At 39.2% G+C, this 25,370-nt stretch overlaps 2 protein-coding genes and 1 long non-coding RNA gene across 14 annotated transcripts in view; 2 read left to right on the top strand and 1 right to left on the bottom strand.

The window, feature by feature from the left end:
* The window catches only part of LOC121869067 (serine/threonine-protein kinase mTOR-like), a 35,460-nt gene extending 32,074 nt beyond the window's left edge, over positions 1–3,386 (top strand). Inside the window, exon 38 of the mRNA XM_042370193.1 lies at positions 104–3,386. Coding sequence (XP_042226127.1) covers positions 104–1,546 — 1,443 coding nt within the window. The 3' untranslated portion in view covers positions 1,547–3,386. The remainder of the gene's footprint in view (positions 1–103) is intronic.
* A 7,288-nt stretch (positions 3,387–10,674) lies between these two features.
* On the top strand, positions 10,675–23,712 carry LOC121869063 (phospholipase ABHD3-like). Of its 12 annotated transcripts, none has more exons than XM_042370191.1 (9): positions 10,675–10,823; positions 13,695–13,959; positions 14,857–15,023; positions 15,460–15,673; positions 18,768–18,880; positions 19,018–19,255; positions 20,547–20,712; positions 21,334–21,593; positions 21,633–23,712. In XM_042370191.1, the coding sequence occupies exons 2-9, from the start codon at positions 13,861–13,863 to the stop codon at positions 22,182–22,184; spliced, it is 1,809 nt and encodes a 602-aa protein (XP_042226125.1). In that variant the 5' UTR covers positions 10,675–10,823; positions 13,695–13,860; the 3' UTR covers positions 22,185–23,712. The 12 variants fall into 12 exon arrangements, with proteins under 12 accessions (XP_042226125.1, XP_042226124.1, XP_042226123.1 ...); XM_042370190.1 differs by having other exon boundaries at positions 21,334–21,689; positions 21,720–23,712; XM_042370189.1 differs by having other exon boundaries at positions 21,334–21,719; positions 21,750–23,712.
* On the bottom strand, positions 14,607–15,568 carry LOC121869066. The gene is made up of 2 exons (XR_006089501.1): positions 15,441–15,568; positions 14,607–15,057 (listed from the first exon to the last, which is right to left on the bottom strand). It is a non-coding gene; the product is annotated as an uncharacterized LOC121869066 (long non-coding RNA).
* Positions 23,713–25,370: the final 1,658 nt, after the last annotated feature.

The following is a 25,370-nucleotide window of genomic DNA, read 5'->3' as shown; positions in this document are numbered from 1 at the left end:
TAATGTGCTGTCACTATATTTGAAGTGTTTCCCATGAAGTTGTTGGTAGATATTAAGATGAATTATAGCATTATAATAATTTATATTATTTTGTTTATCACAGGCCTATGGTAGAGACCTACACGAAGCACAAGAATGGTGTCGTCGATACCAGAGGTCAGGAAATGTACGCGAGCTGAACCAAGCATGGGACCTCTACTACCATGTGTTCCGTCGCATCTCTCGCCAGCTTCCCCAACTTACGTCACTAGAGCTACAGTCCGTCTCGCCGAGGCTTCTCAAGTGTCGGGATCTTGACATCGCTGTTCCCGGGTCTTATGCTCCTAACAATCCCGTTATATGTATTAGCCAAGCTCAGTCATCACTGCAGGTTTTGTCTTCTAAACAACGTCCTCGTAAACTTTGTATCAGAGGAAGTAACGGCCGAGACTTTGTCTTTTTGTTGAAGGGACACGAGGACCTTCGACAAGATGAAAGAGTTATGCAGCTCTTTGGGTTGGTGAATACGTTGCTCATCAGCAATCCCGATACTTTTCGTCGCAACCTGACCATTCAGCGCTTTGCCGTTATTCCGCTGTCCACCAACTCTGGACTCATTGGCTGGGTGCCACATTGCGACACTCTACATGCTCTCATAAGAGACTGGCGGGAAAAGAAGAAGATTCTCTTGAATATTGAGCACAGAATAATGATGCGCATGGCTCAAGATCTGGAGCATCTGACCCTCATGCAGAAAGTTGAAGTGTTTGAACACGCTCTGGAGCACACCCAGGGGGATGATCTTGCCCGGCTTCTGTGGTTCAAGAGTCCATCCTCAGAAGTGTGGTTTGATCGTCGCACAAACTATACTCGTTCCTTAGCTGTTATGTCAATGGTAGGGTACGTGCTGGGTTTGGGTGACCGTCATCCATCCAACTTGATGTTGGATCAGTTGTCAGGCAAGATCATTCATATTGATTTTGGTGACTGCTTTGAGGTTGCCATGACACGTGAAAAGTTCCCTGAAAAAATACCCTTCCGTCTGACCCGGATGCTCATCAATGCCATGGAGGTGACGGGCATTGATGGTACCTACCGAATGACATGCGAATCAGTCATGAGTTTAATCCGTAGAAACAAGGACTCTCTAATGGCCATGCTGGAAGCCTTTGTTCATGATCCGTTGCTCAACTGGCGTTTGATGGATCATGCACAGCCAAAAAGTAAACGTTCAGTGGTTGGTGATAGTGAAAGTGCCGGTAGTGCCGTTAGTGCAACAGACACTGTCCACACACCAATAATGGAGGCCACACCTATATCATCAGCAATTCATGCCGGTTCCCAGACTAAGAAACTGGAATTAGGGCGAGATGATTCCGGTGCTTCGGAGGCTCTTAATAAGAAAGCGGTGGCCATTGTTAATAGGGTCCGTGACAAACTTACCGGGCGAGACTTTTGCCACGACGAGCCACTGGATGTGCACAGACAGGTTGAACTGCTTATTGCACAGGCCACCTCTCACGAGAACCTGTGCCAGTGTTACATAGGTTGGTGTCCTTTCTGGTGAATATCTCAGAGTTATTTTGTTATCTTAGTTATAACTCAAGTGTTCGGGAGTCTTCTTTATCTAAGCAGCATCACTTTCTCTCTTTTTCCTCCTCTTCCCTATTTTGTACATTAGGTGTTTATGGGAAATAATTGTATATTAAAATTTAAAGGGCTTAATATGTTATGCAGCTTATAAATTTTTTCCCTTGGTTGAGTAAAACACCTTATGCTGGTATGTGCAGCAATGGGTCCACCTTCCTAGATTGAAGAGAAGTTTGCCATGTAAGGGTATGGAAATATCCTGCCTGTCGCAATTGGTAATGGCAAAATCCTCACACTTTCCAGCTAGAATGAAGGTATGCAATAATGAATATATTGACTTTAAAGTTACTAATGTGGCCAAAAATAATTGTTGTTGGTGATGTTCTGTTATTACAGTACTCTGAACTGTATAATATTGTGTGACAGATTGTTCAGCAATGTGTTGGGTATGTTTCATTTAAATTGTGCTGACTCGTGAAATTTTAATTCTTTTCATATGCGATGAGTTTTATTTGATGGTACTGTATAATGAATAGAGAACTGTACATGTGAGCTAACCAGGAACACAATGTGACTACTCTTAACAGGTCTTCCAAAATAACTTGAATGTATATTGTTGGGAATATTTACAAGAATTGTTTTTAGGAATGAATAGTTACGGAAAAATGCAGAAGCTGATGTAACTGTTATTGAGCCATGTCGAGTGAGATTTCTCAACACAAGTGGTGAGATCAAAGAAGTAGTGCTGTATTATGTGGTGATATGAGACCATGAAATGAGTTATACCATCTGGAAAGGCATGGCTGGTGAGAAGGGACGGCCAGTAGTGAGAACACACCAGGTGGTTTGTCCAAGAGGTGCCAGGAGTTCGGCTTGGAAGACCCGTGCACACTTTTAGTTTAGTTATTTATTCCCAGTAATTGATGTGTTTGTGATTTAAAAGTCGCTCTCGGTGAAGTTTTTGTCATTACTTATATACTGTAGCTGTAATTAGAAACTAAATCATTGCTTATTTGAGGGTATTGAGGGTGCCTTTTCTCAGCTGGTGTTAATTACTGTGGCATGTTGCATACTCCCAGCTGGTGTTATATTACACCTGTTACTTGGCTGCTCTGGCAAAGGATGATGAGACACATTCATCTACAGATAATATTATTTTTTAACCTTTGTTAGTAAGCCTTAAAGTGGTAAGTTAATCTTCTTAATTTTATAATTGATGCAGTGAATCAGGTGACTTGTGCACTGCATCACCGGACTTGCAGGAACCCTCCAATTGCATGACTGGGCTATACTACCATACTTCAGAATTCCAGAAAAGTTACTCACAGCTCTCAGTAGTGTCATTTCCTATTTATTGGGGCTTTGGTTGAGCCAGGGGAGATCCTATTCCAAGTTTTTGAGTTTTGCTGGACTTCTGGAGTCAAGCCCAGTTTCTCAAATGGAGGGCTTCTGGAAATCCTTGAGTGAAGCCTCTGAGTTGTTCAGTCAGTACTCAAGTTGCATGTCTTAAGCTGGTCATAAAATGTGATTTCAGGATCAATTCCTTATTTTTGTGATATATTTATCAGTTAAAATGTAAGTGAACCCTGTGTGTTGTGTTGTACAAAATTTTCATCTGAAGTACAATTTGGAAATTAAAATTTACATGAAAATGAAAAGTGAAAAAAATGTAATTTAATTAAGAAAGTGCCAGTTTCTGCTCATATTACATAGTGTGTTATGAGTGTTTGTATTTTGTTATACAAAACAGCAAGACTTGAACATGTTCTGTTATGTAGTTTTGTTTTGTATGCTAAATAGACATGCTGATGACATGATCATATAATATTTCTAATCCAACATAATGCTAAAGTGTCAGTGTTAAAACAACCAAGAACAGGATGTTGAAACAACTTATTTTTCAGGTAACACGAACCAACCACACTTATTCTAACAAGCAAAACTACTCTAGAATGTTAGATAAAGTTAGGTTTGGGTCTTTCATATTACAAGGGAAAAGGTTTAGTGGTTCTGTATGTGGTATTTTTCTAGCTTTGTCTGCCGTACATACAGTACAGGTGCTCCTCTACTTAAGAACGTTCAACTTACAAACTTTCAGAAATACAAACATCATCACTGAGGGGGGTTACCTGCCAGCACAGGTGTTTAATGTGGATGGGACTGGAGTATTTTGAAGAAAATTCCTGATAGAACAAACATTACCTAAGAGTGAGCCAGGTTAAGGCTGTATTAAAGGGTATAGCTGTACTAACTATCCATAATCTTTTCATTTTTTACAATATGTTTGGTATATACAGGAGTAAAGTTGGACTTACAAATAAGCCTCAGGAACGTAACACGTTCGTAAGTAGAGGAGCACCTGTACTTGATTCCGAATTGCTAACTGTAGGTATTAAAATTTCACATGAAGCAGTGGCCATTTACAATGTGATAAAATTGAGCTGTCACAAATATGACATTTTTGTGCTCTGTACCTGTTTTGGGAAGAGATTCTGTGTTACCGCTCACAGGTGTGTCGTGGGTGATAATCATCAAATAAAAGGTTCGAGGTCCTTGACTTTGCCCTCATTATTCACTGATGCGTAGGATGTCTTGCCATAGGTTAATCAGTAATTAAGAGACACTTGTTTAAAATTATGTTGTTCTTGCTTTCTATTTATGAAGATATACTTTATATAATTTTAATTTTATACTTAAATTAGTAATAATTAGTGCAATTTAATAATTATTTTTCTTCATTTATGCAATTTCTTAAAAGCAACATCTGTGTTAACAGATTGCATTTTGTCTCTGTGTTCACTTTTATATATTTTGAAACACCTGCAATGGATAATAATAATAGCTGGTCTTTTGTTTCCCAAAAGCACCGGTTCTTCTTAAGAATTTACTAGCGCTCGAAACACTACAAAGTCAAAGACTAGAGAATAAAAAGAAAAACTGTATTACAATAAAAGATCACAAAACGTGACAGTTCAACTTCTATCATTCATATACCCTATCAGTTTTAATGCTAACTAAACCCTGTAATTCTACACCACCGTACCCTGTTGAGGATCGTAAGCTTTCAAAGCAAGAAAGGTCTTAAATAGTTTCTTAAAGGCTGCTTCATGGATACAGACAACAGATTGTACAGTCCCCCCAAAGTGTATTGTTAGATTAACTGTCACTACAATTTGAAATGCTCTAATATGATCCCCAGTGCATCCTCTAAGTTGGTCTGCCTACTGGCCATATCAGCAACAGCCAGAGATGGAGGGAGGGAGTCGTCCTTGTTTGGCATACTAGATACTTCATTACTATAACAAGAAATCCATTAAGCTATATTAATGTATCGCTCGAAAATATATATACTCATTCATGCTTAAAGGTCATGGATATAGAACTACCAACCGTCGAGTAACATTGCTCAGAAAGCCTCGAATCACATTGTCCCCCATGGCTCATGACAATTTTTGGGGGGGAACTGTACAACCTGGGTTCTGTTTGGGAAAAGGATCTAGCAGCAAAAGAACATTCCTGTACTGCTCTTGGCTCCTCCAGGCTTGAAGGATCATCACTACTACACAAAATAATTTCAATGTGTAATCAGTGGAATTAATAGGTTGGCCAATACTTAGGCTCACCAAACAGTGTCTTAAGTCATTAGACAGAGTTTGAACTATCCTAGCTTTAATTGGAAGCCAATGTAATTCGATCAAGAATGTGGTGGTGGGAGTACTCGTTGGGAGGATAAAACTAACCCTGGCAACCCTGTTAAACACTTTGAACTTCTGTAGATAATTTGGGAGGCAGACCCATAAAGAGTTACTAAACAATTTCAACCCAAGACAAAATAAGTGAATGTAATAGTGTCACAAAATACTGTGTATCTAAAAACTGTTTAACATAATATAGATTTCAAATCTGAAAATTGTAACTCTTTAACAAATGAATTTATGTGCTCTTTAAAATTCAGTTTTGAGTCAAAGTACACTCCAAGATTATGAACAAAATCGACAAGACTGAGTTGTACTCCCCCCAAGGCTTAAAAAGCCAAAATCATCTGTGCTCTCTCCCCTCCTATTTCATTGGATGACGATAGTCAAAGTTTTGCTGTCATTCAGCTTAAAATTTATCCTAGTCATCCAAATTTTAATATCAGACATCAAGGATTTCATTATCTCCAACATTTATTATTTTCACCTCATCAGCATAGAAATGGTAGGCAACACCATGAGCATCCAACAGAGATGCAAGACTACTGATGTAAACTGTAAACAGAAGTAGTCCCAAAACTGATTCATGCGGGACTTCAAACTGCAAATGGACAGGGTCTGAAATGGTGCCACCAACCATTACACATTGAGATCGCTCTGAGAAATGACTCGAGCAGTGAGAATATTCTCACGGACACCAAACGACCAAAGATCCTGAAACAACAGAGATGATCCACCGTGTCAACAGCTGCAGAGACATCCAGCAAGACCAGAAAGGACGATTTTCCTGTGTTAGTGTTTACTACCAAATTGTTATGAATTTTGCACAAGGCAGTTTCAGCTCCATTTCTCTCTTAACAGAGGAAGTAACAGTCATGATACTTGTATGGTAACAGCCACTGAACTAGACCAGTGAATAAGAGATGATAAAGTACTGTACTTGGTAGGGATTGTATTTCCACTTAAAATTTATCACCGATATTAAAAATTATCTCAAATTATCAGTTGGCTTTGTGTTATAGTTACGGTAGACATGACATTATGACAACATTTAACTGTACTCTGCTTGGTAGTTGTTTACCTGGCAAGATATTTTGAAAGGCATACTGTACTAATTTTTATTGCATATTAATATATATTTTTTATGAGAAACTGTATACAGTACCCAAGTTTCTGACATCAAACTACAGTACTGTACTGTACTACAATTTTTATTGGCTACAGTAAGAGTTTATGGTTAATGATGTGTAAATGTACATACTGTATTATTGTAAATTAGTGAACATAAATTAAAATAACTGTTTTTTTCCTCTAAATTACATACTGTATTGACAATCACCTAGAGGCAGATTGAAATAGTTTGGCTGAATAACGAGATCAATTGAGTCAACACGTGGATGAGTCTTTGATGTTGCAACACGCAACATCTCCTCTAACTTAACGAAGCTCCTGCACAGATACCTCCTCAAGCACGCTACTCACTGAACGTGTCTTCTGAGCAAGCTTCTCACCACACGGCATCTCCAGCACCAGACTGTCTTGTATATGATAAATTTTATATAAGAAAACCACCACCTAGAGTTTTCATCCATCTCATCCTGAGTGTTAGACAACATAACTTATGTAACCCTACAACACCACTGCCAGCCACACGACTCGCACCAACCAAGTCTTCACTTCATTCAACTAACTCCCAAGTGTATAAGTCAGTACTGCATCGCCGTATTTGGCTTTTGTCCTGCTGTTCTCGCCTAATTTTACGAGACCGAATTATCGGTTTGTAATCCCTACAGACCGACTATGTATACAAAGGCTACGAGAGAAGTAATACAGGAGTTAGTCCACTGAGAATGAATGCCACATTATTTTCGTGACGTCAGCCAGCCACCAACAGTTCACACAGCCGTCAAGCTGCTGCCAGGCATAACAAGAAACAGTTTAAGACAGCATGTAACCAAGAAATGATTTAGTTACAATACTGTATGACCTTAACCGCAGGTACTTTAGTCCTATAACCCAGAACACTGTCTGTTGTGTCATGTTTCTCTTCTTTATACCCGGAGGAGACGTTTAATTGCAACGAAGAGCAAAAACCGAAAACCCTACAAGAATTTCTTATTTCTAAGTCTCGCTCTCTAGTTACCTCGCTGGAATGTGAAATGACGTCATTTTACGGTTGATTATCTGGGAACTAACAAATCAATCTCTCTGGTGTGGTAAGTAAAGTTTGCATTTAAATTTTGTTTAAGCTATATAAATCTTAATAATTATAATATTGATGTAGTAATTTTATAATAATAATAATAATGTAGTCATTCTTAATTGAAATATAGCATCCAGGAGAAATGTCGTAGTTACGTTAATTCTAAATATAAGGCTGCTACAACAGTCTATAATCAGTATATAATATTTCTTGAACATGACATATAACCATCTACAGTTCTACAGCTAAAAAATATATAGAAGAAATATAAACATCCTTGAATCTCATCCTAGGCTGGTGAGTGACACAGCAGTTAGGGTAAGTACTTAACACAATAATCATCTCCACCAACAGCACGCTAGGCTTGTCAAGATATCAACCATACAACTCAGCCACTTACTACACAACAATTTCTACACAACTTTAAAACCTCATAATATTATTTACATCGGATAAAATGCTCTGATATTGAGATTGCAAAAAAAAGACCGGAAAGTGTCAAGAAATTAATGTGGAATATTGTAATAGATCTTGGTGTACTTAGTAAAACACGATAAAATTAAGGTTCTAGTTATATTTTAGTAATTGGTATATTTCCTTACTTTCAGATGAGGCAACGGTGATATTTAAAGTACATGTAAGTATATATTGTGTTGAAATGTGTACACAGTAATTGTTGATTTATTATACCCATCAAACCAACTGTACTGTAAATTTTTATCTTCTAATTCACGTTAAATAACCAAACCTTACTCCAATAACCTAACGAAATGAATAGCCTAACACAAAGCGTAGTTTTTTTTTTTTTACTGGCATTAGCCCACTCGGACACAGGTGACCCACATCAAGGCCTGGGGGGCAAGAATAGAATAGAATAAAATAATAATAATAATAATAATAATAATAATAATAATAATAAAATAACTCTAATTACCCACACAACCTAACCTAACCAAAATAAAATAACCTAATACAAAGAACATGACCTAATTTCAACCCAATCTAACTGAAATAACCCATATATATTAACCTAACTCGAATAACCTAACCTCACTCAAACTAACTACAGCAACTGGCAGGAGCTTCTAGTTACTCCCTGTGGAGAAGGGCGGGCAGAATAGACCAGCTGGTGGAGTGGTTGAGTGTGGTGGACGGCAACACTGGGTCAGGGAAGCCATTAAGGGTTGGGTTAAGAGGTCGGCCCCCTGGCTTTACAAGAGCAGGCGTGAGAGGCTTCTTGTTGTGTCCACGCCACCAGTCACTGGCGCTTAATCAATAAAGGTGAATATCACGAGACAAAATCCATTTTACGACAGCATTGTTGCGCTGCCCTCTTGAAGTCTCTACCAGTACAAGTAAGTTTTCATAACAAAACTGGCACTTTCCGTATACCGGTAACTGGTAGGGTAGGAGACGTGGAATTACTAGCGTATAGTATAGTGACCCAATATCTGACGGTAATTCGGTCAAAACTGGGTCGGCAATACACTGTGAGTAAGAGGGTTAGGTAACAGCAAGATTGTGACCATTCCACCAGCCGGGGTCTCGTAGTGGTAAAGTACAGTACACTTGCCTTACGTAAGCCTACATGCTTACACACCTTTTTAGATAATTAGGACCTGGATGTTCATGCTCACGCGTAAGTCTTAAAAATGAAGCGAGAGAAAGTTTATTGTATTATTTTCTGGAAAGACGACTAAATGAATCTGTGTACTATAATGTTTAATTCAATTGTCAATTTCAATGTTTTATTCCATGATAAAGGAAGCGGGATCCCAGTGTCACTAGGTACCCTGTTTAATGTTTATATATATATATATATATATATATATATATATATATATATATATATATATATATATATATATATATATATATATATATATATATATTATACGTCCAAGGAAACAATGTTTTTGTTATGATTATTTTCAGATTACTGGGTACATTTTAATTAGGGGGCAACCATTATTATTATTAGCTTATTGAGATTCGAATACTGTAATTCTATAAAATATAAAAATGAACTAAATACCAATAATTTGTATATACTATTCTAAAGACTTTTTATTGTATATTAGATTATTATTATAGACAATTTACTAGAAAATGTGTTTGAAATAACTTTAATATTAGATAAATGTTCTTGTTTATCTTACATTTTTAGTCAGTGTTTTGTTTCAGAGGAAGGGAACAAATCCCCCAGCAATTACACCTCTGCTTGACCTACCACCAGTATCGTTTATCTTACATTTCATTGTATATAGTGAGTCAGTGTAGCGCCTCTTTACTGTGTGTGTGTTGTCTAGTTAGCGTGTTGTAGCTACATTAAGTTTCTAACGTGTTATTCCCGTGTCAGATGAAAGGACAAGACTCAATATTTACGTTCATCTATTACTGATTTTCACCATGTTCCTACAGTCTTACTAAAAATTTATTTGTAAATGCTGATTCTTAATTCCAATGCCGTCATATAAGTATTTTCATGAACAAAATTAGTGTTGCCTGTAAAGTATTGCAAGTCACACCCTCGCACAAAACACGGGCAAAATAATTGAATACCTTGCTATATGGACGAAGACAGGTTAAGTTAAAGTCATTCGGGTTAGCTGTGGTTAGGCTATGTTGGATTAGGTTGGGTTTGGTATGGATAAGGTAGGTGGAGATTATGTTTTTGGTTAGGTATGGCTATTTGTCTTAGGTTACGTTAAGTTGAGTTGGGTAAGATTGGGGTAACTTCTGCTCACTTAAAATGGATGAATTTAATGAGATTACCTCAGTTATATCCTCTGGTTGAGGTCTGATTAGTGTCATGGGAGTTGTTACTGTTGGTTAAGTGAGGAATTCTAAACCCGCCTTAACACAAATCACATCAACATGCTGTGGACGTGGCCCACGGCGTGCGTGTGTACTGTGTAGTGCATCAATAAACTATTCCTGGAACCACGAAGCGACCCCACCAACAGTTAGTCCTGCATTACATAAAATGTGCGACCGGTGTAAATATTGTTGGACGAAATCTTTTTTAACTCAACACTTAATTAGAGAAACTGGAACTAATAGGATTTTGACCCCTTATTGTTTTGGGGGATGAGATTTACTCGATGACGATTGCCTCAGCAGGAGTCTGTTCCTGTATGTAATGGAGACATCATTCACATCCTTCCTCTCAATGAGACAGTCACACTGAACTGGTTCAATGGTTGCTGGACGGGGACGGTTGGTGCCAGACTGCCAGCCAGCCAGTCAGTTCAGTTGCCGGCCGGCCAACGTGTCGTACGGAGGCTCTGCAGTATTCCTGACTGAGCAACCACATCCCACGCCGCTACATGACGGTCATCATGTGATGTCGTTAAGTGTGTGCGTGTGTCTGCTGTGTCGTGACGTTACTCCATGTGTGCGTGTGTATGTGTGTAACCGCTTCCTATCTGAAAAACTAACCGATACCGTTATATTGTGTATAATAATAATTGATAAGACACGGATACAACAGAGCTACTATCGTACCTGAGTTCCCCGGCCGGTGCGGTAGGTTGACCCCCAGGCTCTCCACACACACACCGCCGCAACGATCGATACCTCCAATATAATATAGTGTGTTTATCTGTTACTCGGGTGTGATAATCAAGCCCCTGATCCATAGCTCGATATAGTGCAGGAAGAGAACTGGTCGTGTCGCTGGCTACTGTCCAGCGTGTACTGTAGATCGTGTACTGTAGGGCGTGTACTGTACACGTGTACTGTAGGGCGTGTACTGTAGACGTGTACTGTAGGGCGTGTACTGTAGACGTGTACTGTAGGGCGTGTACTGTAGATCGTGTACTGTAGGGCGTGTACTGTAGACGTGTACTGTAGGGCGTGTACTGTAGACGTGTACTGTAGGGCGTGTGCTGTAGACGTGTACTGTAGGGCGTGTGCTGTAGACGTGTACTGTAGGGCGTGTACTGTAGACATGTGCTGTAGGTAATGTACTGTAGATCGCGTACTGTAGGGCGTGTACTGTAGATCGTGTACTGTAGGGCGTGTACTGTAGATCGTGTACTGTAGGTAGTGTACTGTAGATCGTGTACTGTAGGGCGTGTACTGTAGACGTGTACTGTAGGTAGTGTACTGTAGATCGTGTACTGTAGATCGTGTACTGTAGATCATGTACTGTAGATCGTGTACTGTAGATCATGTACTGTAGATCGTGTACTGTAGGTAATGTACTGTAGATCGCGTACTGTAGGTCGTGAACTGTAGATCGTGATAACAGTTACACTTACAGTATTTTGAAATATGTGAATAGGAAGAATCGAGCGAAAAAATAATGAAATAAAACAGAAATAATAAGAAAAAGGTGAAATAATAAAATAAAAAAATACGTGAACTAAACTCTTGAGTGAACGAAAATAATGAAAAGGAAGAACATACGAAAAAATATGAAACAAACGATAGCGAGATGAACAGACAAAGAAATTATTGGAACTGGTGTGAATTTTAAAATTAGTGAGACAGACAGATGTACAAATACTGACGTTAAAGTTAATTGTGCAGAAACACATACAGACAGACAGACATTCACTGACACATACCGAACTTTACTCACGACTCCTAACTAAACCCCCTCTAACGAACCCTTACTACTGAACCCCCTCTAACGAACCCCTTCCATAGTAAATAATAGAATCGTATATACACATATTTTACAGCAATTAGAAATAGTTATCTACGTAATTATATAAGTTCACAATATCGGGTATGTTGAGGAGATAATATAGTCAGGTATAGTCAGGTGTTAATGAGATAAGGTACAGGTATATAGACAGGTGTGTTAATGATATATAAGGTACAAGTATAGACAGGTGTGTTAATGGGATATAAGGTACAGGTATATAGACAGGTGTGTTAATGATATATAAGGTACAAGTATAGACAGGTGTGTTAATGGGATATAAGGTACAGGTATATAGTCAGGTGTGTTGATGAGACAGTGTGTTACGTATCTTCCCACACATCTGGTTAAGCTCGTCTCAGTGTGAATTAGATGCCATTTTATATGTGTGTGTGTAATATTTATGTACGTTATGTTAGTCAGTTTAGCAAAAAATCAGTCAGTCAGTCAGAAAGTAAGTTGGAGAAACCTTAGCCAGTCAGTCAGTCAGGAAATTATGCAAATCATTGAGGTAAAAGTTAACCTGTTATTCAATGTCATTCATTCATTCAGTGAGCCAGAACTGGTATTCACGGAGTAAGGTGACGCAGCTAAAATGTTAATACACTAGGGGGAATATAATTAACAAGAGGGAACTTTAGACACACACACACAACGCACGCATCATCGCCAGTTGCCACATAACTCACTCCAACGAAAGTTTTTTTAGAAAATCATTACCACGGAGTTAAGCTGGCAACTGCAGTATCCAATTAGGTGGCAGTTCACCCGCCCGGCACTACTGCGTGGAAGTGCCTCACCAAGTGTAGACCCCAGGGCGAGTGTCACAATGAGAGACGGGGGCTGACACTGGCTAGGGGCTGACACTGTCCACGGTTCCATACCCCTACAGTTCACTGACCCATAATTACTTGTTTCTGTGAATTTAACTGTATTTCCTATGTACACACGTTGTACTACAGTGAACTTGTCTGACGATTTTGCTGAACAAATATTTATCTATATTAATTTATCAACTACACTGTATTGTGCGTTGGCTGCTGCCTAGTGTATGTATAGACGAGGTTTTCTGTGTATACATTGTTCGTATACCTGCACCATCTATGTATAATGTATCATGGATTGCTTATATATACGCCGAGTCAATGTAAACTTGTATGATGATTTGTAGGTTGTTTATCATTTGATCACAGAAAACTATATAAACGACAAATTAAAAAAAAATAATAGGGAATTTTGGATGAATTTAAGTCTGTCAAGTTCCAAATTGAATAGGCCGGAATAGAAGTGACGATTGATTTTTAATAATTCCCGAGAAGACGAGAGACAAAAAAAAAGAGAGAAAACCAATATGTTCGTCTTTAAAGGGAAACGGTATTCTCGTGTTGCCGCCGCCCATTGGCTAAAAACTTACAATTAAACTCCCAACAAAGTTTTCATTTTTTATATTATATTGTAACTTTTCATTATACTGATACGATTTGTTTATGGAAATTGATACATAAAGAAATATTGAAAAAAAATTAAGTGTTTTGTTTTTATACGACCAAAGGATTTTTTTTTTTTATTCCAGTGGAGACGTGACGGGCTGAAACTAACATCCTCACAGCTTTGAGTGGGATGAGTAATGAGTGTCATGCAGCAGGAGGTGTGAGGGAGGTGGGCGGAGGTGAACAAGTAGCGAGAGTGAGCGGTATTGTGAGGTGAAGGAAGGAAGGAGGGAGAGAGAGTGAGGCAAGATGGATTTTTATAGTTTATACAGCGAGTGTCCCAGTATCATGCTTGGCCTCTCCGTCGGCGCTGGCCTCATCGTCTACTACTTGCTGGAGGTCGTCAGGGTGAGTCTACCTCTACCTCAGTGTGATATTCATATTCCATACTCTATTTCCCATCTCGGATCACTTGAAAAATCTCCACCCCAGTTCACCTAAAGATTAACCTCCCCTAATGCTAAGCTTCATATGATCCCTCTCTCATAAATAATTCAGAACAAGAGACCACGTGAAGATTAGGCACCTTATTACACCTAGTCATTAAAACACTCTAGCCTAACCCCCCTTCAGGTAGTGTCACGATATATAAACAGGTCAAATAGGTTAGGGGGCTATACTACAGGTGTTGACACAGGTGAATACACAAACATAGACACCCACACACAAAGATATATCCACTTATACACACTGAACATCCGCACATTACACACACACCATCCCACCCACCCATCCACACCCACCTACTGAAACACACACACACATACACCCTATATACGCGCCAGCCTCCTACAACGCCATACTTCCTAAATAACTGTATTAAGGTAAACGCTCTTCAAGGCCAATTTCCGCTGGGGGTGTGAATAGAGGGACCAGAGTCACCCAGGATCCTTCACCACTCTCCGCCTGCTGCAAGATTTTATTGGGGATAAGTGGTGATTAAAGTGATTGGCGCTATTCACGCTTTGACCACATGGAGAGAGAGAGGATGTAGAGTTGCAGAGATTTTGTTTATTTTGATGTAACCTAACCTAGTGTAACTTAACACTCTGAAATATATAACTTAATACAATATAACGCCAGTTTAATAGAACCTAATTCATCCTTACACAAATCTGGCCTGACCTAATCCAACACAACTAAATGTAAACTAACAAACAGCATGAATACCTAACCTCACCTAACACGACCTAATCTAACTAAATAAACTGTTTAAATTTCTTTCTTTTTTCTTAACCCTCACAGCGGCCTCAGTTGACGTGCAGACGAAGTGAGTGGCGAAGGTTTCTGGAGACCCACCTCACTATCCTGCAGGAGAAGTACTGGCCCACACCCTGGTGCTATGAGTCTCACTGCCAGACCGTGTTGGCTTCCCTCCTGCGGCTCAGACTGCCAGATATCACGTACAAGAGGTGAGGAGCGAGTGTTGTAGTTCTCTCATAGCATCTGTTGTAGACATAGTAATAATAGGTAACAGTAGTGGTGTAAATAATAACGATTACTTATAAATGCTAAATATTATACAGTATATGTAGTACTGTACTATTGATAAAACTATGATAATAATAATACCGATGAAAATTTTATTGCCAAGGATGAAAATAATATGAATAACACCAACAATACTAATCAATAATAATAATAACAGTTCTCCAGATGTTCCGCGCCAGCCACCCACCGGAGTCATTTCCCTTAAGGTCCACTCCGGACACGTCTTGTTTACTTAGTTATCCCTCTCTCAGTCCCCCCCCCAGCCCTAAGTCAGGAGTGAGAGAGAGAAAGAGAGAACACCCCTCCACACCAATCCAGAGACCCACCCTCACACTCACAATAATTGACCTTTCACAGGGAAGTGTTGCAACTGAAGGACGGAGGGCAGATCAGCTTGGACTGGTTGGCGGGGGTTGAGGTGGGTGCTGGTAGTCCCATCGTGCTGGTGTTGCCAGGGTTGACGGGGTCCTCCCAGAGCGAGTACGTCAAGGGCTTGATGCTGGCCGTACGACACCTGCCAGCTCGATGCGTAGTCCTCAACAACCGTGGTATTGGTGGCGTAAGACTCATGGTAAGACAGATTGACTTAGTTGTGTAATGGTTGAATAATGGAGAGAGAACTAAAGACTCAAAGTAACTAACAAAGCATTAAATACTGACTTTTAACCCCTTGAATAAAGTGACGTTAAACTCAAGGGGTTAACTTATCGTACTCAATGGGTTAGGTCATCGTATTCAAGGGTAAAATCAGCATACTCAAGGGGTTATGTCTTATTAACTTTCACCCCCTCCCCTACAAGTGTCTGATTGTCTGTCTGTCTGTTTTCCGTCCGTTCTTTCCCTCCTCCCGTATCTTCCTTCATTTATATAACCTTGACCATTCTAGACCGTGTTTTTAGAATTGAAGATTTTTTTACCCATACGTAAATAAGTAAAAAAAAAATATCACATTATCTCAAGTTTATCGTCACATTCGTTATACTGTATCATTTTATATTTAGAGTCATTATCAAACCACTAATTTACCTTTCAAAAATAGTAGACTGAAGATAAGACATCTAATCATAAACAGCTGTACAGTAGTTGAATGTAACTTTATAATTTTATCATATCAAGGTTACTTATTATTTCACTTCACAAGATTCATAGTTTGTAAGAATGATTCAGCCGCACAGTCATTCACACATACAGTTAGTGGTAATAATTCCCCTACAGTCATTTACAGTCACGCCGAGAGTTAAATACGATGTATAAATAGTGTACTGTATTTACTACTGACCGTTTATAGTTAAATTATATTATACTCACTGTAAATTCAATATCCGGATGTATAAATGGGTATACGATAGACTGTTGTTGTTCCTTAAGTTTCGGTCAATGTGTTGGGTCTTGAGGGAGTTTTCTTGCATTAGGACAAAGGTAAAAGATGACTCGTTGGGTGAATAGGTCAGTGTGATAAGCGAACAGAGAGCAACGTCCAGTCAGTCACCCTCAGCGTTTCTGGCCACACTGTTGTCTTGCATGTCAACTTGTTTGTTGCTCCAAAAATTTTGAAAGGGTTGTCTTGCATGTCAACTTGTTTGTTGCTCCAAAAATTTTGAAAGGGGGAGGAGTCAATGGCGTCATACTCACTTCATCATCTGGCTAAACGTACAAAAAATATGCACATATGTGGGCATGGAGTTCCTCGATCTCTCTGTCTAAAAATTTCCGCAATGACTCGATAGACATAAATATGATCACGCACTAGGCCACAGAATGTCACAAAACAACATTTTAAAGAAGTTGTGAATGAGCGCCATCTGGCATAACCAAACACTAACTAACAGTCATGAGCGATACACAGGTGGCCGCTATTGGCTGATACTCCCTGCCACGCCATCACCCCACCATCATCCACTCAACCTTCGCATTGTTGGATGAACTTTTTAAGTGTTGTTTTAGTATTTACTATAAAACATTAAAGTAATTTATAAATTCTGCCGGTGAACACACTATAACAGACGTTACTGCCTCGCATTCTTACCAGGAGATACAAAATTAATAGTAAATTATTTCAGCGTCTGTTATAGTTGGGGTTATTAAAACCATCTAATTTGCGAACGTGATTCATCTGTGACTCCATGGAAATTAATATTAGTTATTATATATAAGTTTTGTGTGGTGTGTGTGTGTGTGTGTAGGGGGTGGGCGTTGTTACAAGTCAGGCCTCTCACGTGAGTTTTTTGTTGCGTCTCTACTGTACGTGTTATGGATGCCAACTCCGGCCTGGGTTGGATTTTCTTCATTTTCCTCCTCTGCACTAACACTGGACACTGACGGTCATAAAAACAAACAGACTGATCGCCCGAACGACTAGTATGATGATAACCGGAGAAATGATAACTTTATTTATGGTCTTTAGTACACAAGGAGATAATGTTACCGGCACTGCTCACGACCGTCTTCACATACTCAACTGTAACGTTAGGTGCCCACTTACGGCTGAACGGAGTGGACGCCAGCCAGAGGACGGGAAGGAGAACTGATGCCCAAAACTTTACTGTGTTGTTTGACCTCTGGTGTCATAAAGATAGATCAGGGGACTACACGTAAGCTTCCTCGTGTGGTCTTCGGTACAGTACACGAGCTCACAGATTTTGGTAACCGCACACAGTGCCGGATTAACCATGAGGCACTTGAGGCACTGGCCTCAGGCCCCCCGACTCTAAGGGGCCCCCACTCCAAACATTCTCGAAGTTGAAGCGTATAAAACATGAACTTCGTTCAACGATGTCCTAGCAACGTCTCAATTTTCTGTCTCTTATGAACATTAAATGTGTTATTTTGCAGAAGCTTAATATTGATGAAATCATTGATAAATTTGGGTATATATATATATATATATATATATATATATATATATATATATATATATATATATATATATATATATATATATATATATATATATATATTTTGGAGGATAGGGGGCCCCGTTGATCTGTGCCTCAGGCCTCTTGCTTAATGCTTAATCCGGCCCTAACCGCACAATCTACACTATGCTTTGCCACATATCTGGTTTGCCCTGTACCTGTCCAGTTATTAACACGCAAAGAGACGCTGAGTGGCATGGCACACAAATAAACGGAGGAAAAACTTGTGTCTGTAATTACTGGAACGAAAGAAAGTACAGTGACGCATAACTAGACATTGTGAAAGTCAACCATGGTATCAGACAGCCCAGCCACACCCAGCAGACATGAGCCACACTGTATAGACCATACCTAACACGTAGAATGTAATACAGAATAACACAATATAAGGTACAAGAAATAGAATCAGGTGCCACAGTATATGATCCATCTGACCAGTGTTTATCATGCTAGTTTAACCCTGAGGTGACACGTATGTAAACAATGATATAAATTTGTCATAAATAATATAGTTGAGACATTGTTGGAGTGGGTGTGGTGGGTGGTGGGTCGGTAGGTGTGGTGGGTGGGTGGTGGGTCGGTAGGTGGGTGGCTTTGGGGAGGGGGAGGGGTTACCTTACTACTGCAATGCGTCCCAAAGTAACACTCCATATAAATGCAGTGGTGGACACACAAATACACTCAATGTCCACTCAACTTCAAACACACACACATGACTTCGAGTTGTGCTGACGTGACCTCGTGTTACAGACCACGAGGACCTATTGTGCCGCCAACAGTGATGACCTGGAGGAGGCGCTGCAGTACCTCAGTAGCACCCACCCCGGCGTGCCCATAGTGGCCATCGGGATATCTCTAGGGGGGTGAGTATGTGTTTCTTTGTCTGTTTGCCAACCCATCTGTCTCTCTGCCTTTCAATCATTTTATCTACTGTATAATGCCTGTAATACATATTTTTGTATATGTTCGAGTTACTGTATTAACCCTGTATCTCCCGCAGAATGATCACGGGGAACTACCTGACGACGCGGGGTGAGCGGGCCGCCAAGTACCTGACTGCGGCAGTGGTAATGTCCATCCCTTGGAACATGGTGCTGGGTTTGAGCAGCATGGAGAAGCCTCTCTGCAACCTGCTGCTCAATCGCTACCTCGCCCACTGCCTCTGTCAACTCGCGGACAGTATGAGCTACCAACTGGCCGGCGACCAACACAAGTGGAACCTCAAACAAGTTATGAAGGTATTTAGTCCAAGTGAGACAAAAAATTACAAACGTTATGGGCAGTTAGAACAGGTTTGGTCACCCCTCTTTGAGCACAACTTTCCCCATCCTATTTTCATCAATACTGACGTCATTAACATGACGTCAGTGAGTGACGGACTGTCACTGACAGTTGTTGCAGTAACTCAGGGAAAAGATTTCATACTGGTTACTGAATACTCTTTACATTATGACGTAACAACACAACCAATAATATACCTATTGTTATAAAAAATCATTGTTTAAATATGTAACCAACACGGGGAATTGTCACTGGCTGCAGTAATCGTACGTCTGGCAGTGTAAGACGAAAATTTTCTCGGTGCTTGAGTGAAGGAGAAAATCAACAAGGAATGTCATCAATAAGACTGACTAACACAACTACACACCGCAGGAGGGAGAAATAAAACAGTAAGACAACTAAGAAAGATGAAACTCACGAAACTAAAGTACTTATTAGATAAAACACCCAACACAGAGTACTTTGATCTGAACCTTTCTATCGAGTAAACATTTCACTGACTTACGATACACAGCCAAGTCAGGAATTATTGCTGCCCAACACACAAGCTATTAAATAAATTTCATAAAACGTAAAATCAAGTCTTTTGTGTTGTATAGTACAGAGTAATTTATTTTTCCCGAGAACCCTGAATGATTATTATATTTTATGACGAGCAATAAATAGTAACTTGATCATTACAAACAAATTTTCTACACAATTTCCTACGGATTTTTAGGTTACTGATTATTGCACCTCCTAAAATATAGTAATTATTTACGGTTCTTGAATAAAAAATATTAATCTGTATGAAGTCCACATAAGCAGACATATAACGTGAAATTCCAGCAGTCAGTGTATCCAGTCAACATCAATATTCCAACACAGCCGTCCATGTGAAGGTCACTCTGCCATCTGTGACTCAGACTCTCTCCTACCCGAGCAGGACTCTCACACCACTACCTTCAGGAGACGTCTTTTACAGCCAAATTATATCCAAAGTTTGATACGTTAAGGTTAGGTTAGGTAAGATTAGGTTAGGCTAGGTAACGTTATATGTATAATAATCAGCATAAAAGTATATGGCCAGTCAAAAGAAAACAAAAAATAATCCATATTAGTTATCGCTTTTAGACACGATATCAAGGATTACCTGCTTATACATAATGCAACGAGGAAGAATGTAAAGAGAAATTTTCACACATTCTCCCTGCTTTCTATATAATAATAACTGTGTATCGTTATTATTATTATTATTATTATTCGCAGAGTAAAACCATCCGGGAGTTTGATACACAGTTCACGGCGATGCAGTTTGGGTTCCGTGACGCCGAGGACTATTACCTCTCCTCCTGCCTTCACGACAAGCTGGACCGTATCAAGATTCCTCTACTGTGTCTCACTGCTGCTGATGACCCCTTCCAGCCTTTACACGGTATTACACGCCTCTATTCTATTCTCATATGGAATTATTTATTATTATTAGGGTTGATAGTATTTTTATTCGTATTGTTATTGTTCATTCAGCTCAGCGACATCCAGTACCCCCCCCCTTCCAGCTCTTGAAGTACTACATGGCTACTGTTTTTTTATTGCACTCCCTGATAGAATTGTTTATTGCTAATCTTAGTTTTATTATTATTATTATTATTACTTTTATTATTAATGTTACTATTGTATTATTATTTCATTATTATTTTTTCTCTTATATAAATATTTATCACCGCTGTGGGCCCTGTGTTTGTTTTTGGGGTACAGCTCGTAGTCTATCAACTTCACTATCATCTGCACCATCATCAACACCCGGGCTACTGTCCATTCAGGTTTTTCTGTAAAATTTCTCGGGATTGAGTATTTGAGTAAGTGGTTTGGTTCCTGTGGTTCCCGAGACAGAAAGAGAGAGAGAGGGAGGGAGAGAGAGAGAGGGAGGGAGAGAGAGAGAGAGAGAGAGGGAAGGACAGGGAGAGAGAGATAGAGAGAGGGGGTGAGAGAGAGGGAGAGGATGCTGTAGTGACGACCCCCATAATCTCACATATATTTGGTTCCTCCTCCTCAGCCATACCTCTGGAGGCGGCGAAGAGGTCGAGTCATGTGGCCATCATCGTGACGGCTCGGGGTGGCCACATAGGGTTCATGGAGGGCGTCCTACCCACCACCTACTACTACAGTGACCGTCTAATAAGTCAGCTCCTCGCGGCCATCTTCAGCAACGTCGACCAGTTGAAACAAATCAGGAAGGAGGCTGACAACTTTGCCAGCGCCGTCTTTAACAACATCGATGGGAAGTTAGAGTCCGATGATAACGTCGACGGGAAGATAGAGTCCTATGATAACGATGATAACGTCGACGGGAAGATAGAGTCCTATGATAACGATGATAACGTCGACGGGAAGATAGAGTCCTATGATAACATCAACGGGAAGATAGAGTCCTATGATAACATCAACGGGAAGATAGAGTCCTATGATAACATCGACTTCTATGATCACGTCGACGGGAAGATAGGGTGCTATGATCACGTCGACGGGAACATAGAGTCCTCTAAAAAGGTCGACGGGAAGATAGAGTCCTGTGATAACATCGACGGGAAGATAGAGTCCTATGATAACACCGACGGGAAGATAGAGTCCTATGATAACACCGACGGGAAGATAGAGTCCTATAATAACATCGACGGGAAGATAGAGTCCTATGATAACATCGACGGGAAGATAGAGTCCTATGATAACATCGACGGGAATAAGGCGAACGAGACACGCGAATACGACAATGCCATTCATGACAACGTTGACGCCGCCACTCAGAAATCTTCCAATAACTCTGAAGACACGGAGGAGACGACGAAGGGGGAGAAGGAAGAGTACAACACCGCCGAACTTAAGAGAGGCGTTGGTGAAGTGTCTTAACAGAGGAAGCCGCGTATACCACCACTGAACAACATAGGAATTCAACTGATAACTCAACCGGGATAAAAATATTTGGTTTTATTGAGTAAACAAACAACTGTGTGAATACGAAACAAATGAAAGAACAGAAGATAAGAAAGAAAGTGGGTAGTGAATGAGGAGGAGGAGGAGGAGAAAACAGGAGAATGACAGATAAAAGAAAGAGACACTGACAAAGAACAAGGTGGACAGAGAAAAGAGAAGAAGGGGGTAGTATAACCAGATAAAGGAGGAATGTAGAGATGGACAAAAATAGTGCATGACAAAAAGCAAAGGAGAAGAAGAAGAAATTGTGATAAAGAACAGTGTGTAACAAAGACCAAAAAAATAATAACGGAATAAATAGTGGCAGTAAAACAAGGTGTGAAGACAAAATGACAACAAAACATAAATATAAAATAAATAGACGATAAAAGTCATAAAATAGCAATAAATAGATGAAACAGGGACCAGACCGGGATGGGAAAAAATAATAGTCAAACGCTTGAGTCTCTGTGGAGTACTGTCGCCATTCTGTAACCACTAGTGCGTGTAACAAGTTAGATAAATACGCCTTTCGTTATCAGTTAGGGAGGATGTTATTAGTCTTGTGTCGTAACTTAAATGAGTTCTTTAATTGGCCAGTTAGAGGGGAGTTGTGGTAGTTACTTTTTATGAAACAACGAGAGGTTTTATGAAGAGGCAATTTTACCTGTTATGCAAAAAGATATTATTGATTCAGGTGCTTTTTTTAGCCCTTTCAGCACGAGGGAGTTAAACCATAGTGATCAAAAGACTAAAATAATCGTCCTCAAATGGTTAAACCACCGTCCTCGAAAGGGTTAAATCATCATCCTCAAAAAGGGTTAAAACGTAGTAATTAAAAGGTTAAAACAAGTCCTTAAAAGAGTTAAACCATAATCCTCAAGGAGTTAAAACCATCGTCCTCAAGGAATTAAACTAAAAGAATGGTGGTCCTGTTTATAGCCTCAAAGATGCTTACGATAAAATATTCCTCGTAAATTATTATGTATACAGGTAACTTGATCGACTTAGGAGCTACGACGCTAAAATAAGTCAAAATGGTGACAAAACTGCACAGACTCTACATTAGTGATTAGGTATGTTGTTTCATTCCAAGTTAATACGGAGATAAAATAAAACGTATAATTTATTGTGAATCTGAGTGTATGCTAGAGGAAATAGTTGAGTGTTAGGTGACAGAGAGCTGGATCCCTGGTGCATGAGGACAACAGGTATAAACATTAACGAACGAGTGTCTGATTGGCTGTTGACTGGCCAATCACCGAGATGTGGGAATAATTATTCAATGAGTTAAGTATTAAATATAATTAATTATTTATAAGATCTCAATAAATAAATACATAGTCTCTCTCTTTTATGCTAATATGTATGAAACAATTTTTTCGCCCGCGGAATGTTGACAAGCGGGCGGTAATTTTATTCTTCTTTCAATAAATATCAAATAAAACTAAGATTATATGAGTGATATAGATACTTAATTATCCCCACATTTAATCCCTCGTATAGTATTCTTCACTTGTATCTCTATAGTTTGAGAATTAACCAATAACCTTTTTTTCTCAATATACTAAGATACACACCTGTTGTCTTCATACAGCAAGGAACCAGTGTTGTTGGACGGTCCAGCTACCTCTTTAAACTGTAAATAACCTCAAAGAGTTAACCAGACCGAGAAAACAAACAATAATGATAAAATAACAGTGAATCCAGAACTATGATTCTCAAATTACCCTTAAATATGTTTCCCCTTTCCTGTAAACTTATTGGGTAAAAAAAGAAGTCGTTATTTCACTCATACTCTAATGCACTTACAGGGAGTCGTAAACACCAAGAAGCTTTAAGGAAATCTTCTATGTATATCTTGTTGTAGTGACTTTTTGTAGATCTTTCTAAGTTAAATTTTTACTTATAATGGTTCAAGTACGGTGTTGTTATACTTCCTTCCTCACACAAACACAAACACACTCTCTCTCTCTCTCTCTCTCTCTCTCTCTCTCTCTCTCTCCTTGCGTTCTTCACTTCACATGGTCCTACTCACACACACACACACACACACACACCTCTAGTCAAATATAATTCATAACATACCTGTAATTATCAACAAATACACACAACACCTGTGGCTGCTACCTGTACACACCTGTTGTTAATAGCATAAGAGTTTTTTTTTTGTATATCCTACACACATATGGCATATATATATACACACACATATATATACTAGATATACGTATACTTGTATGTTTATATATGTAATACCAGGATATGTAAATACAGTAACTTTATAAAAACTATTTCTCTGAATGTTTAATGAGTCTGTTAGCTACAGTAAACATCTCACATAACTAGTGTTTAGGTAAATTACTAAAGATTATTTCTTTTTATCCAGAAAGTTTAGAATATATGTGTATAATTGGATCTAATCTCTCGGTAATGTTGTGTATATTATCAAAACATTCCTTCAGTACAAGAAACGTATTGTATTTTATAACTAAACTATTGAATTAAATTTATCAGTGAACTAAAACTATTGTATTCGATGCAGACAGTTGAACAGTGACGAAATTCTTGAGATTAATATTTTTTAATTTATTCCAAGAAGTTTATCATATGGTTGAGAGATGGTGAGTATCTTTAGTTCAGGAGTGACTGGGAGATACCGTGAGCCCTTAAGGGAATGTTCGCCTGGTCTTTTACCCTTTTGAGAGTCTTATATGAGAGACCTTAATCCCTTTTTAATAGCCCTTATGGTGAGGGGATGATTATTTAACTTATTTTTAAATCCTAGTACACTGTATCAATCCATAGTACTCGGTATCAATCTCTCAAGACTAAATCCCCGTTTGTGTGCGTGTGCGCGTGTCTGTGTGTGTGTGTGTGTGCGCGCGTGTGTGTGTGTGTGTGTGTGTTGCTCTGCCGTTGTATATTGACTGATTAAACACTGAAGAGAGATACTAATGTAGTTTTATTTAAAGTCTTCCTTATGTCTGGACAAAAGTGGACTCAGTCGTACGTATGTCTGGGCTTGATTTTCCAATATTGACAAAACCTGGCTTACAATGTCTGCCGTAGTTTTCTATTTAATATTACCTCGGTCAAAATTCCATCAGTTCAAGTCTCTTT

This window comes from Homarus americanus, unplaced genomic scaffold (assembly GCF_018991925.1).
Source record: "Homarus americanus isolate GMGI-L3 unplaced genomic scaffold, GMGI_Hamer_2.0 scaffold24694, whole genome shotgun sequence".
Lineage (NCBI taxonomy): Eukaryota > Metazoa > Arthropoda > Malacostraca > Decapoda > Nephropidae > Homarus > Homarus americanus.
This window is presented reverse-complemented; position numbering and strand designations above follow the sequence as displayed.